Below are 14,731 nucleotides of genomic sequence, written 5' to 3' on the forward strand. Positions count from 1 at the left end.
GCATATGCTGTGTCAGTTTATTGCTAAGCAACAGAAGGAGAAAAATGAAGCACTTCCTGTCACAGGACTACTGGTCAACTGACCAATAACTCTACATTTGCCAATTTAAAACTTTGTGAGTGGCATTTCCATTTGTGAATTCCCCTGTTTCATATGTAAGCTAGGAAATATAAGCTGTTAATAGGTAAAGCTATAATGGAAACTTATTATAAACACACTGCATATAATTTTTCAATGTGAGACATTGCACAGTCATTTCTGTGAAGTAAACTATAAACAGATGGGAAAACAGTTTATTAGTATCTATAGTTTTTTCTAGACGGACAGTACACATCTACAGTATATATATGGGAAGTATTTTCTGCAAAAAAGGAAATGATAATTTAAATTATAAAATGAAAACACAATCTCTCATTTTCCATTTATTTTACAAAGTCTACGTGTGCGAATGCTGCAAAAATTAAAAATGAAATGAAATAACAACCATTTGCAATTTAATTTTCAGCCTGAACATTAATAAAGCTGCAGAAATTAAAAGTAAAATTCAAATAAGCACGAGTGCCACATGCTGCTCATTGAATTTTCATTTTCCACTTTGCATTTTAATTTTCAAGTTCTCAACATGCAAATATATTTTAATTAGTGTGGGTAAATGGGTGGGGCTTTGCCACCTGGATTTCCCACAATTCTTTGTCCTTCGTAGCTGTATCCACTTCAATAAATAGAATACTTCTCGCTTTGACTGGGTTTAAGTAACGTGATTTTGATCTCTGTACTGCGAGCTTCACAGTGAAACTGTCTCACAAAATCTGATGACCATGAATAAATGAAGTTCTGAAGAAATTATTATGCTATTCAAATTACAATATTTAAAATGATAAAAATGGGCATTTATTAAGTCATAATTTACATTTATTTATAGTAACGTGGAAATGGGACGCTTTTTATTTTTGTTTTTTTTTGTAGTTTTATAATAAATTCACCCCTCCTTCTCCCCTAGTTATGTCCCATTAGTAGCTGATCGACGATTCGATTGGACTCTTTGTTGTTATAACGTTTAAAAATAAGGTGATACAGCAGTATTTTTTTTTTTTTAATTTCATTACTTTTCAAAATAAATTTATATGGTATGTGATTGTTTCATTCACTATGAAGACCTTCCATAATCCGTAATTTTCATTTAATTCCTGCTTCTTTTTCCATCATTTATAAGATTTCTTTTAAATTACCTCATTAAGAAATATATGAGTAACAAATGTGAACTGTATTATCTATCACATAATTTCATATTTATAAACACTGATCTCTGCATTCTGGAACAGTGCAGTATGGCCACTCTGCATGTATAATTAGCCATGTGCCATCTCAAAACAAGTCATAAATGAGCCCTCCCCCTGCTTGAGAAACACAACACATGTGGAATAATAATAACGAAAGACTTATTACTGTGCAAAGCACCTGTATAGAGATCAGAAATTCAAACAACACTGAAGGGACACCTAGACTTGAAACAATGAAATGAGCCTCTGTTTTTGCATGGCTACTGTGTTCCCCAAGATTGGAACTCTGTGAGTGCAATATATATATATATATATATTACTTATTGCTAATTTGTGGGCATTTGTTGTATTTTGCTTGCGGTTATCACTCTGTTTGCATCTTTTGTTGTTTGATGCACGGTGGCACAGTTGTTAGCACTGCTGCCTCACAGCTCATATCACATTTTTGGCCACAATATTCAGTCCAACATAGCTGGCAGACAGGTCCCTGGCCCTCATGAACACTTAAAATACCATTGCACCATTATAAACTACTCAAAAATAGTTCAGTTTCTTCTTCTCCATAGCAATGCATTTCCATGCTTTTGCCAAATTCACAACAAAGTGAATTCTTTAGTGTTTGCTCATCACTAATCTAAACCAAAAACAGAATGCAAAAATCAGTATCAAAATGCAATAGTAAAAGGTTAGAACCATCACTAATAATGGTTTTCCAATATAAAAATTAACAAAAGAATTGAACCACTGTTTCTATTGTAACATAAAAACTTGAATGATAATTGCTGCATGTCAACATCTTTTATAATGGTGCCCTTGTGATATCACAAGTCACTCCCATCTGACTGGCAAAAAGTATTGTTATGATAAACAATATAAATGTAGCTATGAAAAACAGCCAAAAAAGGGACAACATAAAAAAATATCTAAAACAAAATAACGTAATGGAAATAATCTTGTTTATACATGAGAGCCATAAAGACATCACCAGAATGCAGAAAAAGTTGAAAACAGCAGACAACAGAGATATTTACCATTTTGACACCTGCACATGTTGCCTTTTAATGTCATGGTAGCCACTCTGCATTTACGAGTAGCTGCCAAGTCATGTATTTCTAAACTTTGATATTCAATAGGAATGTGAATTTCCACTAAATTACCTGCCAAGCTAAAATAACCTATTTGGTTTGACCTTTTGTTTTGGTGATTAGAAAACAAATATTGTTTAAAACCTTGCAGGCATGGCTACTTACTTGTTTGTCAAGTAATTTTGGTAGTGTATTTGCCTGCTGTTCAAAATAGCAGCTTGTGTAGTTAGACCTAACAATCATTCATTTATGGATCAGTCTGTCAGGTTATGAGAGCAGCACTAACAGAAAGTGGTTAGCTAACCTTTTTAGACAAAAGCCATTTTCAGATTTAAACAAACCTTCTGTAGCAAAACACTGAAACAGTGAAATCTCCCTCTTGACACCCATATTATTGCAAACTTTCCACCTGTTGCCTGGGTCATTCTGAAAATTTCTGAAATAAAATGCTTTTGATGTTATAATAATTAACATGGAACACGGAAAGAAACAACTCTTTATTTCTGTTATGTGGATTTTTCTCCACACTTCTCCACTACTGCATTATATTATATTATATTATATTATATTATATTATATTATATTATATTATATTATATTATATATGCAAATTTGCTAAATGTTTTTTCATGCCACAGTCAGTATCCCATGCTGTAGGCCATCCCTTAGATTTCTGTGACTACTATTAAAGTTGATTTGATTCGAAACTAGTTTTGGAAAACGTGACTTGCTTCTATGGAATGTTATTTGATTTTAATAAATTCAATAAAATGTAAAAAAAAAAAGATTCAGACTCTTTAATTCACTTGGATGACACATGTATCATTAAAAAGGAGAAAAAAATCTATAATTTAAGAATGAACTGACATGGTATAGTTAAAGCACTAACAAGCCATGAAATTAAATACGATCTGTTATCGGTGAGGACTGGCTTCTAATTAAGCAACTCTCCAGGATCGGAGTTGGCCACCCATCATATAAGGTCACCATATCCCCATTGCAAAGCATGAGCTTTGCATATCAGGTAATTCTCTTTTTTCACACCCTTGCCTTACCTGACAGAAATTTAATTAGTAGAATAGATTTGTAGTACATTAAATTTTAATTACTATATTTTTTCATAATTTGGACCAATATACATGTTCTGTTAGGATGGTATGGTGGGTGCCATAATTACCAGTACTGTCTCATGGGTTTGAAACATGGCTACTGTCTGCATAGAAGTTTTAAATTCTCTCTATACTTGTATGCATTTTCTCTTTTTTGTATGCTATTTTAGCTGTAAAGCTGGTCATAGGGTGCACAGACCTCAGCACATATTCAAAAATTTCAGTTTTTCAAACAATAAAATAATAAATCAAAGTATCAAACACTACAAGTTATAAATACTTGCAGAAGAGTTAACTTACTTGCAGTAAACACTAAACCAGCAGATATTAAGTCAATGATAAAAAATATAATTTTGTACCATGCCAAGAAATTAAACTGAAATGAAACCAAAACTTGTGAAGAAATGTAAGTTAGTTACCTTACATCTTCTCCATCCTCCAGCATAGAAAGACAGATTGTGCATTTTTCATCCATGTCTGATTCCTCTTCTTCCTCCATGACTATTTTTAACTCCTGTGGCCTTCTCTGAGAATTAAAATAGAAGAGTTGGGAAAGAACTTAAGTCACACCTTTGTAAAGAAAACAGCCTGGTTATTGACTGGTTTATAAAAGTCTACTATTATTAATTTAGAATAGTTTTTATGAAGTTTATATATTTTCCAGATCAAAAAGAGTAGTGCTTTAACAACATCATTTAGCTGATACCTTATGCCTCCGATCACGTCTAGCTGCATAACAATTATAGCTTCTGGGCATTATGTTTTGCTATAAATGTTTAAAATGCTGTTAAGACTTAGTCCATCCACATTTCCCTGTATCCTTTGCTCTCTCCCATAAATTCTGATTTAACATCTAATATCCACTCACCCATAAATCAGTTCATATAATAACCAAATTAATACTCTATCTATAACATGTGTTTCCCATGTTCAAAGCATTTCTCAAATTTTGGAAAGCATACAATAATAATAAGAGGTCTGAGTGAAATGAGTGAGTTTGAATCAGCTAGAGCTGAGAAAATATAACACTAAGTGGAACAACCAGACTGAAAAGGGGCCAAATACAAACAGCACAGAACATTATCCGGAAACAACATCCTGGTGTGCACTCTAACTTTGCCCTATTAAGCATATTCATTTCATTTTTATAGATTTCATACATGTATAGTTGTTGAACACATACATCCCAGTCAATTTCCAAACAAGCAGCTTTCATTTATCACAAAAGTAAACACATCTGCAGCTCTCATGCCAGTCTATGTAGCTTTATAATAACAGTGTTCACAATTTACCGTAGGTTCAGTTTAGTCCATTTTCATAGAGCTACATCCATATGATTGTTATGTGTTAAGAGAAGAGAAAAAACTTTGTGTGTATATTTACTAAAGGTTTATCATTATACTTTGAACATGATTTCCTGGTCTAAAAGTTAATTTAATAAACAAACAGGCTTTTTAAATGTTCTTGGTCCTAAAAGCAAATAAACCCTGTTCTCACCTTCTTATACTTGTGTGGAAAGGTGTACCTCTCAATGGTGGTTTGCACTGCCCCCCGGTTTACACTTCCTAGTCTGTCTTCTAGCTGTAGCAGCTCCTGTTGTAAAGAAAGATACATTAGTGTGGCAAGGTCATCTTTGCTTTCATGCTAGGTCTACTTTAAATGAAAACATTCAAACTTTACTGAATAAAAGAGTGACTACCTTAGCAGTAAATTGTTAGTGAAGACATTTTCTTAAACAAAATACTCTGTTGCTAAAATGGTTTTTTTTGTCCTTTAATTGGAAGATTTAGTCCATTTATGGTGCAATATGACATTAGAATATTAGACATTTTAGAGCAAAAAATATTTTATGTTGTATTAGCAAAAGGGTAGTTCATCTCCCCATCCTCTAGGCCTGCTAGCAGTGAGAATGAGACACAAGCCAGGGTAGACAATAAAATTATTACAATCAGGAAAATATAAATAAAACCAGAGAACTCCCCATATTGCATGTATCAGCACTTGTTACAACTATTCTCCTCAACATAAAATTAATGTTGAGACAGTCTTTGATTCCTTATGACTTTGATAAGAAGGAAATTTGGAGAAGGACAGAAAACAGTTTGATAACTAACTGAATGGATGGATGATGAAGTGGATGAGTGAATAAGTGAATGAAGGACAATCAATGTCATCAGTCTGCCAGGAAAATAAAAAAATAACACACCTACACTGCAGTGATCTTGTTAGAATTAACAATTTGGCCAACTGAGGCATACAAATTACTTTCACAATATATTAGGTTTGTGTAGTTAAATAATAAAAGAAACATGATTTTTTATATAGTGCAAAATAGTTCATTACATTGTTTTCTTTAAAATACATTTATCATATTTTACAAAAACATATAGTAATGTGGTTTCCATTAAACAACATATAATTCAATATCTGTCAAATAAATTAACATTAATCATTTGTCTTAGTTTACATTGCACTCCATTTCATTATACTTATATCCTTCACTTATGTAACGAAAGTAATACACCTTATACAGTATATATAATTAACACTTCCTTACATGAAGTCTAACTTGTAAACATTTGTGAATAGCTTAATGCTCACATCTATATGTTTCTGAAATATGTCCTACATAGTCAGCAGAGAAATGGTTCATTTAGTTAAACAGAGAGATCAAGTTGAGGCCATAATCAGGTCATGACTAAGAAACTACCTAGACATTGTGCTATAAACCAATATTTTAAAAAGTTTTTTTTTAATGCATGACATAAACGTTTGACATGATAGCACTGTATTTAGCATTATTGTGCCACAGATTCTGGAGACTACAATTGATTAGAGCTCCATCAACTGTCTGTGTGGGGTATGCATCTACTCCTTGCATCTGAGAAGAATTTCTACAAATACCCTAGTCTTCTCTCACATTGCAAGATGTGTATGTCTTTAATTAACTTTGTTAAACTGGCTCAGTATGTGTGTTTGCCAAGAGTGCACCCTATGATTGAATTGCCACCTCATCCACTGTTAAATCCTGTCCTGCAATCCTTGGTGCTGCGAAGAGTTCTGCCCTCCAGGAAATTGGGTTGGAATAAGCTGGTACAGAAAATGGCTGGATGGATAGATGTCATGAAATAATACCAGTCACACAGAGAGATTCAATGAAATTAAGAGATGCATTTTGTTCTGATTTATTAAAGATAAGAATTACTAAATTACCTGTTATCAGCTGTTAACTTCATAAAAAATCTGATGGCATAGTCCAGAACACGTTATTATACAATCAGAGTACAATCAACATTGTGTTAAATGCTAAAAAGATTCTGGCTAATAATAATAATAAAGAAAATATTTTCAAGTTTAAAGCTACGGGCAATTTTACTGCAAGACGGAATGTTTTAAGGGACTAATACTTTGCCACTCCATGCCTGACATTCAAAAATGAGTGACATCAATTACTAATCTAATTTATCTTTATTACTTTACGGTTATTTGTTTGACAAGTACTATATAAGGTGAAAAGGAAAGGATTATTTTTATTATAAGCTTAACTGTAGAGCAACAATGTCTGCACCATACTAGAATGTGCCAGGTGATGCAAACACATCTCAACTATAGTACTGAGGCAAAGGCAACTTTTGAAATGACCTTAGAGTGTTAAATGTAAAATGGGGTTTATCCAGAGGGAAAACTGGACAGGTGACAAAGTAAAAAGTGATTCAGATTGAAGAGGGTGCTCTTTGTAGATCTTTGTGTGCGTGTGTATGTACATGCTGAATGGGTGATGAGTCACTGACAGGAATATTGAACACAAACTAATATTAAACAGAACAAAATTAAGCCCTAATTGAAGTAAAGATTAAAGTTCTTTCCAAACACACAGATAACTCCATGAAGGGCAACAATAAAAAAAAACAGAAGCCCCCTGTAACCCTAAAACAACCTGCTTCTAGACACAGTGGGAAGATACATTTCTTTATATGAATAAGATTCAAAAGTGAGGCCAATTCACTAACATGGAGAAAACAATTTGCCAATCATTATTGATTCAAATCAATCAGGTCCTTAATTTACTACGTCCTTTTCTGTTCTTGTGCTTTAATGCCAAACTTATTTCCAGTTTGAACATGCCCCTCATTACTCTGCTCTTAAGTCTCATTAATGTGAAACTAGCTTTTAATAATTAATAATACTAGTCACTCTTGCTGTCTCAAACATGGCAGTGCCCTCTGTGCTCATGAATGGCCTACCTCTCAAACAGGGCTTAACCATGAGGGCTACAGATAAACATCCATTGTGGGCAAGACTGCTTCTGAAGAGATATGCCACTTAGACATATATCAGGTAATAGGTAAGATGTAACAAGGCAGATAACTAGGCTGTCTTGGCGTAAGCAGTTCTTGCCATTAGGGTTTGGATTGTGAACACTTCTTCTGCTATTTATCTTGTATTATTTATTGCTTAAAAAAACACTAGCACACACATGACAGGGTGGGAAAATATAGGTATACAATGTAAGTACAAAGGACAAAATTTAAAAACTATATAAAAATATAATGCCAGATTTCACTTCAAACATGATCGAGGACCTCTAAATTCAATAATATATTAGAAACACTGTAATACAGAAAACAAAAAGTACAGTATGGTCATGGATATGGCATACAGGCTGAGCAATTTAAAAGAGAATGAGAAGTTAAAAATTGGCAACAGGTGAAAAATGGAAGGAAAACAAAAGTCAGTGGAACACAATGAAAAAGTCAACTTCACAAAGAAACATTAAAGGAAATCATAAAGAACTTGACAAAAATAAAATATATAAAAAAATTCTTGAAGATGAAAGACAGTTTTGTGCATACTCAAATGTAAGCAAAAGGTAGGCAGGAATGCTGCCATCTAGCAGTCAAATAAATGGGCCAGGATTTTGAACCATGAAGATTAAACTATTAACACTACAGTACTCCTCAAAGACTTTTGGGTTTTTAAAAAAGCAAAACAAAATAGACAACAATAAAGAAAGTACATCAACCTCATAGCTCTCTCTCACTGCTGACGCATGTCGTGTAGGGCTGAGTCCTTGCAGAGCAAGCAGGTGCAGTTGTGGATATGGATAGTTCCTGATTTCATGAACAACCTTAAAGAGCACAGAAATACACATTTTAATACATAATTAAAAGGTATAAATATGTATTTATTGTATCACCAAAGCACTCTTCTGACTAAAAGATAATACATTTCCAATCCCCACAAATCAATAATATTCTTTTGAGTTTACTCTGATATTTACTCATGCCTGTGTAATAAGTTTAGAGTGAGTGAGTCTAATTTTATTCACCAGAGAGTTTTTTTTATTTTCAGAAAAAAAGTTTATTTGGATGAAATAACATTAAATACTATTCCAAATGAGCTGGCTGGGCCCATGCTGAAAGCGTCAGAGTCAGTCAAAGTGAATAAGAAGAGATAACAAAAAGTCAGTGTGAGAGACAGCTTACTGCCTGCTTCGAGCACCTTTGGAAGTGACACTCCCTCTCTACAGCTGCTCTGCTTTCTGTTGCAGCTTCAGTATATCACATTGCCAGCAAAAAAAAATGAAAATAATTAAAACGCCAGTACCATTATACAGTAAAAATAAATCTAAATAGATTCATACTGGTGGATGTATTTGCTTTAAGGTAAAGAAGTGAAATGGTTTGGGCATTTTCAGTCTGGCTGATAATTGCAAAATCTTTCCTTAATGTGTACACAAGTGCTACAAAAAGATACTTGCAGAGCAATTAAATTGCAGCGGCAGCAGCAGCTGGGACCTAAAAATATACCCAGCACCCTCCTGTTTATATATAAGCAGGCAGTAGTAAACGGGGCTGTCTCATTTTTTCCATTATACACCAAATGAGCAAAACAAACTGAACAGCTTATCATGAAGCAGGCATCTAGTGAAACTGCTGAAGAAACCACCTTTGATCTTTTAGTAATAAACAGGCACATACTATATGTAACAAATGAGCACTCAGCCATAAAACACATGCCAGTCACACACAACAAATGCCCCTGATTAATACTAATACTATTACTATTACTAATGCTAATACTAATACTGCAGTTACAAGCAATACATCCACTTTTTGTATAAGTACAAGCATTCATCCATCCTTCTGTTATCTCAATCCTTTAATCCAAATTTCATGGTCACCTGGGACCACAGCCTGTCTAAGCAGCACGGGGCACAACTACCGAGTCAACCCAAGACAGGTTTCCAGTCTACTGCAGAACACATTAATTCATACAATCGCACTCACTCATACTAAGCCATTTACAGTACGAGGTACAAATTAACCTTACTTGCATCAGTTTCACATTTAGGGAAATGAACAGAGCACCAGGCAAAAAACCAATGCAGACATGCAGTGAATAAAGAAACTTCTAACAGAAAGATACTAGACCAGGATACAAACTCTTTCATCTGGACTTTGAAGGCAGCTGTGATATTTGCTATACTCTCATATCACTCTTTGCTCATTTACAAACTTATTTAATTTAATTCAGGGTTATAGGTTGTTAAGGCCCATTCTCAGTAGCATTGGGATTAAGATATAAACTGACTCTTAGTCCATCACACACATACAATACAGATTATACAAAATATACACCTTGAATAATATTCAAGTGAGCATTAAAATCATAATCATGCAAACAAAGTGAGTTTGAGTATTTATAGCCATGTGATATGCAATGGACTAGTGACTCATTCAGAGTTGGCTCTTGCCTTGTGCCTAATGTTGCCAGGATAGAGTCAGGCCCATTGTGACTGTCCTCTCAAAAAAATGAATGAATAAATCATTGTCACTAGTTAGCATGATAAACTCAAAAAGTCCAACAACATTCTGCAGATATGTTTTAATTTCAATATTACAAAATACTGATTCTTATATGTGGAACACTCATGGGGTTAGTGATGCTGCCTGCCCACTATAAAGTCTTGGATTCAAACCTCCATCTGGCCAAAGCCTATCTACAGCATTACATTCTCATCCTATCTATGTGGATTTTCACATATTTTTCTGGTTTTATCATGCATCCTAAAGTAACAAAGAATAACTTGATGTATATGAATATGCTCTGCAATAGGCCAGTGCCCTGTCATGTAATGATAATAACCTTTAGCTTAATACTACATAAAATATGCTTAGGCCCACTGTAAAGCACTGATTCAAAAAATGGAAAAGTAAAATAAAAGAATAATTGCATAATGTTTTACTCTCATTTATTTATTACTTCATAGAGGCATTCTTGGCAAAAACCATAGCTTAAGAATGGCGAGGAGCCAGTTTCACATGAACAGGGCCATAGGTGTCTGCTGGACCCTATCTCAGCTAGCTCAGAGTGCAAGGCAGGAACAAACCCTGGACACACACTAGGGCCAATTTAGGATAGCCAATTCACCTAACCTGCATGTCTTTGGACAGTGGGAAGAAACCCATTCGGACATGGGGAGCACATGCAAACTCCAAGCAGGGAGGACCTGGGACATAAATCCTGGTCTCCTTACTGCGAAGCAACAGCACTACCCACATTCATTCATAAGGTAGAAATTTCAAGTTAAAAACTAACCTACTGTGCACCTCTTTAGGATGTGGGAGGAAACCACAATTCTTAACAGAAAATATAGACAGTCATGGAAAGAATATGCAATCTCAACAAAGACATTAACCTGGCTTGGATTTGAATTCAGCAAGCTGGAGCTATAAGGGAGCAGGGCAAACTACAATGCCACTATTCTGACCAATTAAAATAATTAAGAATCAATTTTGTAATAAAATGTATGAAGTTTTGAAGGTGTTAATGTTTTCCATTGGTATTATATTCTCATTAACAGGTTTTTAAAGAAGTTTACAGCAAACAAAATGTCAACATCAGGTCTACCAACCATGCCATTGATTTTTCAGGAATTAAGCTTCTTGTGACATTTTATGAGCAACCAAATGCATACTTGTCCTGTATTTATCCCTATTAATCTTTGTAGAACACATGCTCACAATGTGCTAAACAATATATTTTTTGACTAGTCAATGTCTAGTCAACAGGCATCTCTAATTGAAAGCTCCATTCAAAGTCAAAAGTGGAAAAGTTCATTAGCTGTCAGCTGCCAAATGGGATTAGCACAAATAAAACATGAATTAGCATGAGATGTTAACTGTGGGTTGCCCATGTGGTCTCTAATAAGATATGTTTACAACAGTCCATGTTGATCCATCTAGAGCTTAGTCTCTATGCAGTATGTACTTCCCTACCTTTGTTCTCATTTCTTGTGGAGCAATACAGAGGAAAGTATTATGCCTGGTTCACCCAAGTGGGTGGCCCAGTAACCAAGCAGGAAACTATATCTCTGCCCATAATGGAATTGTTATATGGTCAAAGGTTGACTTTATTATTCTTTTCAAGTTTTTTACTTGGTTGCTAGTTACTGTGGACCTACATCTATGAGCACCTGTTATTGTGTCATAGTTTCCTACTTAGTTACTGGACACTGAAGAAGTGGGGATTCCTCAAAACACGTCGGCCATATTTATATATCTTTATTATTGTATATTCATTATTATATATTCACTAGATCTGTGTGTGGCTCACAATGTTTATTTAACTATTGTTGACATTTGCCAGCTGCAAGGTGATCTTGTTGGTCACATTTATTTTGGTTAATATTTTCTTGATTCTGAACATGGCTTTGTTTACTGGTATGTAAGTTGTATCTTGTCCCCTGGTTGATGTAAACACTATTATGATTGTTCCATATTGGGTGGTATATGTCTATTGTTGTTATACATGTTATACTACTTGTGTAATATGATAAAACATCTGTACCTAGTGGATCTATATTGTTTTTTTCTTGTATAAAATATATATACAGTGGTGTGAAAAACTATTTGCCCCCTTCCTGATTTCTTATTCTTTTGCATGTTTGTCACACAAAATGTTTCTGATCATCAAACACATTTAACCATTAGTCAAATATAACACAAGTAAACACAAAATGCAGTTTTTAAATGATGGTTTTTATTATTTAGGGAGAAAAAAAATCCAAACCTACATGGCCCTGTGTGAAAAAGTAATTGCCCCCTTGTTAAAAAATAACGTAACTGTGGTGTATCACACCTGAGTTCAATTTCCGTAGCCACCCCCAGGCCTGATTACTGCCACACCTGTTTCAATCAAGAAATCACTTAAATAGGAGCTGCCTGACACAGAGAAGTAGACCAAAAGCACCTCAAAAGCTAGACATCATGCCAAGATCCAAAGAAATTCAGGAATAAATGTGAACAGAAGTAATTGAGATCTATCAGTCTGGTAAAGGTTATAAAGCCATTTCTAAAGCTTTGGGACTCCAGCGAACCACAGTGAGAGCCATTATCCACAAATGGCAAAAACATGGAACAGTGGTGAACCTTCCCAGGAGTGGCCGGCCGACCAAAATTACCCCAAGAGCGCAGAGACGACTCATCCGAGAGGTCACAAAAGACCCCAGGACAACGTCTAAAGAACTGCAGGCCTCACTTGCCTCAATTAAGGTCAGTGTTCACGACTCCACCATAAGAAAGAGACTGGGCAAAAACAGCCTGCATGGCAGATTTCCAAGACGCAAACCACTGTTAAGCAAAAAGAACATTAGGGCTCGTCTCAATTTTGCTAAGAAACATCTCAATGACTGCCAAGACTTTTGGGAAAATACCTTGTGGACTGATGAGTCAAAAGTTGAACTTTTTGGAAGGCAAATGTCCCGTTACATCTGGCGTAAAAGGAACACAGCATTTCAGAAAAAGAACATCATACCAACAGTAAAATATGGTGGTGGTAGTGTGATGGTCTGGGGTTGTTTTGCTGCTTCAGGACCTGGAAGGCTTGCTGTGATAGATGGAACCATGAATTCTACTGTCTACCAAAAAATCCTGAAGGAGAATGTCCGGCCATCTGTTCGTCAACTCAAGCTGAAGCGATCTTGGGTGCTGCAACAGGACAATAACCCAAAACACACCAGCAAATCCACCTCTGAATGGCTGAAGAAAAACAAAATGAAGACTTTGGAGTGGCCTAGTCAAAGTCCTGACCTGAATCCAATTGAGATGCTATGGCATGACCTTAAAAAGGCGGTTCATGCTAGAAAACCCTCAAATAAAGCTGAATTACAACAATTTTGCAAAGATGAGTGGGCCAAAATTCCTCCAGAGCGCTGTAAAAGACTCATTGCAAGTTACCGCAAACGCTTGATTGCAGTTATTGATGCTAAGGGTGGCCCAACCAGTTATTAGGTTCAGGGGGCAATTACTTTTTCACACAGGGCCATGTAGGTTTGGATTTTTTTTTCTCCCTAAATAATAAAAACCACCATTTACAAACTGCATTTTGTGTTTACTTGTGTTATATTTGACTAATGGTTAAATGTGTTTGATGATCAGAAACATTTTGTGTGACAAACATGCAAAAGAATAAGAAATCAGGAAGGGGGCAAATAGTTTTTCACACCACTGTATATATATATATATATATATACACACATATTGTATACATGTTTAAAACTAGTGTTCACATGTTATAATATATTATTCATTTAAGTTAGGGTGTTTATTATATTTGTATGTCATCATTGTTCGTTTTTTTTCGGTATTCTTAGTTGACTCCAATTAAAAACAACCAGCAGAAATAATCAGGAAAAGCACAGAGAATATTTTTTGCCTTGTTTCTTCCTGTACTAGCTGTACACTGCACTTAAAAGATTAGAATCAGCCATTTTTCATCATTATCATTTATTCCAAAATTCTATGATTAAAACATGTAGTTTCATTAGAATGTTTCATACATCTAGGGTGAAGTTTTTAAAGTATCAGCAAATAGCATGTCACCCCAATAACTGTAACACTTTGGGATCTTGCTCAAGTTATATGCATTCACATGGCTTACCACTTGTGCTGATGAGGCATTTCTGGGGAAGTGGTGCATTCTGGGAGTGGCCAAATAATGCTGATAGTGCTGGGGAAGTTGCCTGACTTGGTACTGAGAGTGAGAAAGTCCAGCATCCACACTGAGATCCCTGTTAAAACAGAAAAAATAGTCAGAAACAGAAAATACCCACAGCCTCACATAGTCTGCTCATTTATATGGATTGCTTTATTCAAGGAATTTCACCTTGCCATTTTTGCATAGTATTCTTTTTAGTGATTGAATCACACATTCTTAGGCTTTTAGCTTCCACTGTTTAATTTCATATATGATA

At 34.9% G+C, this 14,731-nt stretch overlaps 1 protein-coding gene across 1 annotated transcript in view; it reads right to left on the reverse strand.

Moving 5' to 3' along the window:
* rnf165a (ring finger protein 165a) overlaps positions 1–14,731 on the reverse strand; it is a 132,269-nt gene that overhangs the window by 5,785 nt on the left and 111,753 nt on the right. The window contains exons 4-7 of the mRNA XM_051928499.1: positions 14,419–14,548; positions 8,498–8,602; positions 4,972–5,067; positions 3,894–4,000 (exon numbers count right to left, since the gene is read on the reverse strand). Coding sequence (XP_051784459.1) covers positions 3,894–4,000; positions 4,972–5,067; positions 8,498–8,602; positions 14,419–14,548 — 438 coding nt within the window. The remainder of the gene's footprint in view (positions 1–3,893; positions 4,001–4,971; positions 5,068–8,497; positions 8,603–14,418; positions 14,549–14,731) is intronic.

Source organism: Erpetoichthys calabaricus, chromosome 5, assembly GCF_900747795.2.
Source record: "Erpetoichthys calabaricus chromosome 5, fErpCal1.3, whole genome shotgun sequence".
NCBI classification, from domain to species: Eukaryota; Metazoa; Chordata; class Cladistia; order Polypteriformes; family Polypteridae; genus Erpetoichthys; species Erpetoichthys calabaricus.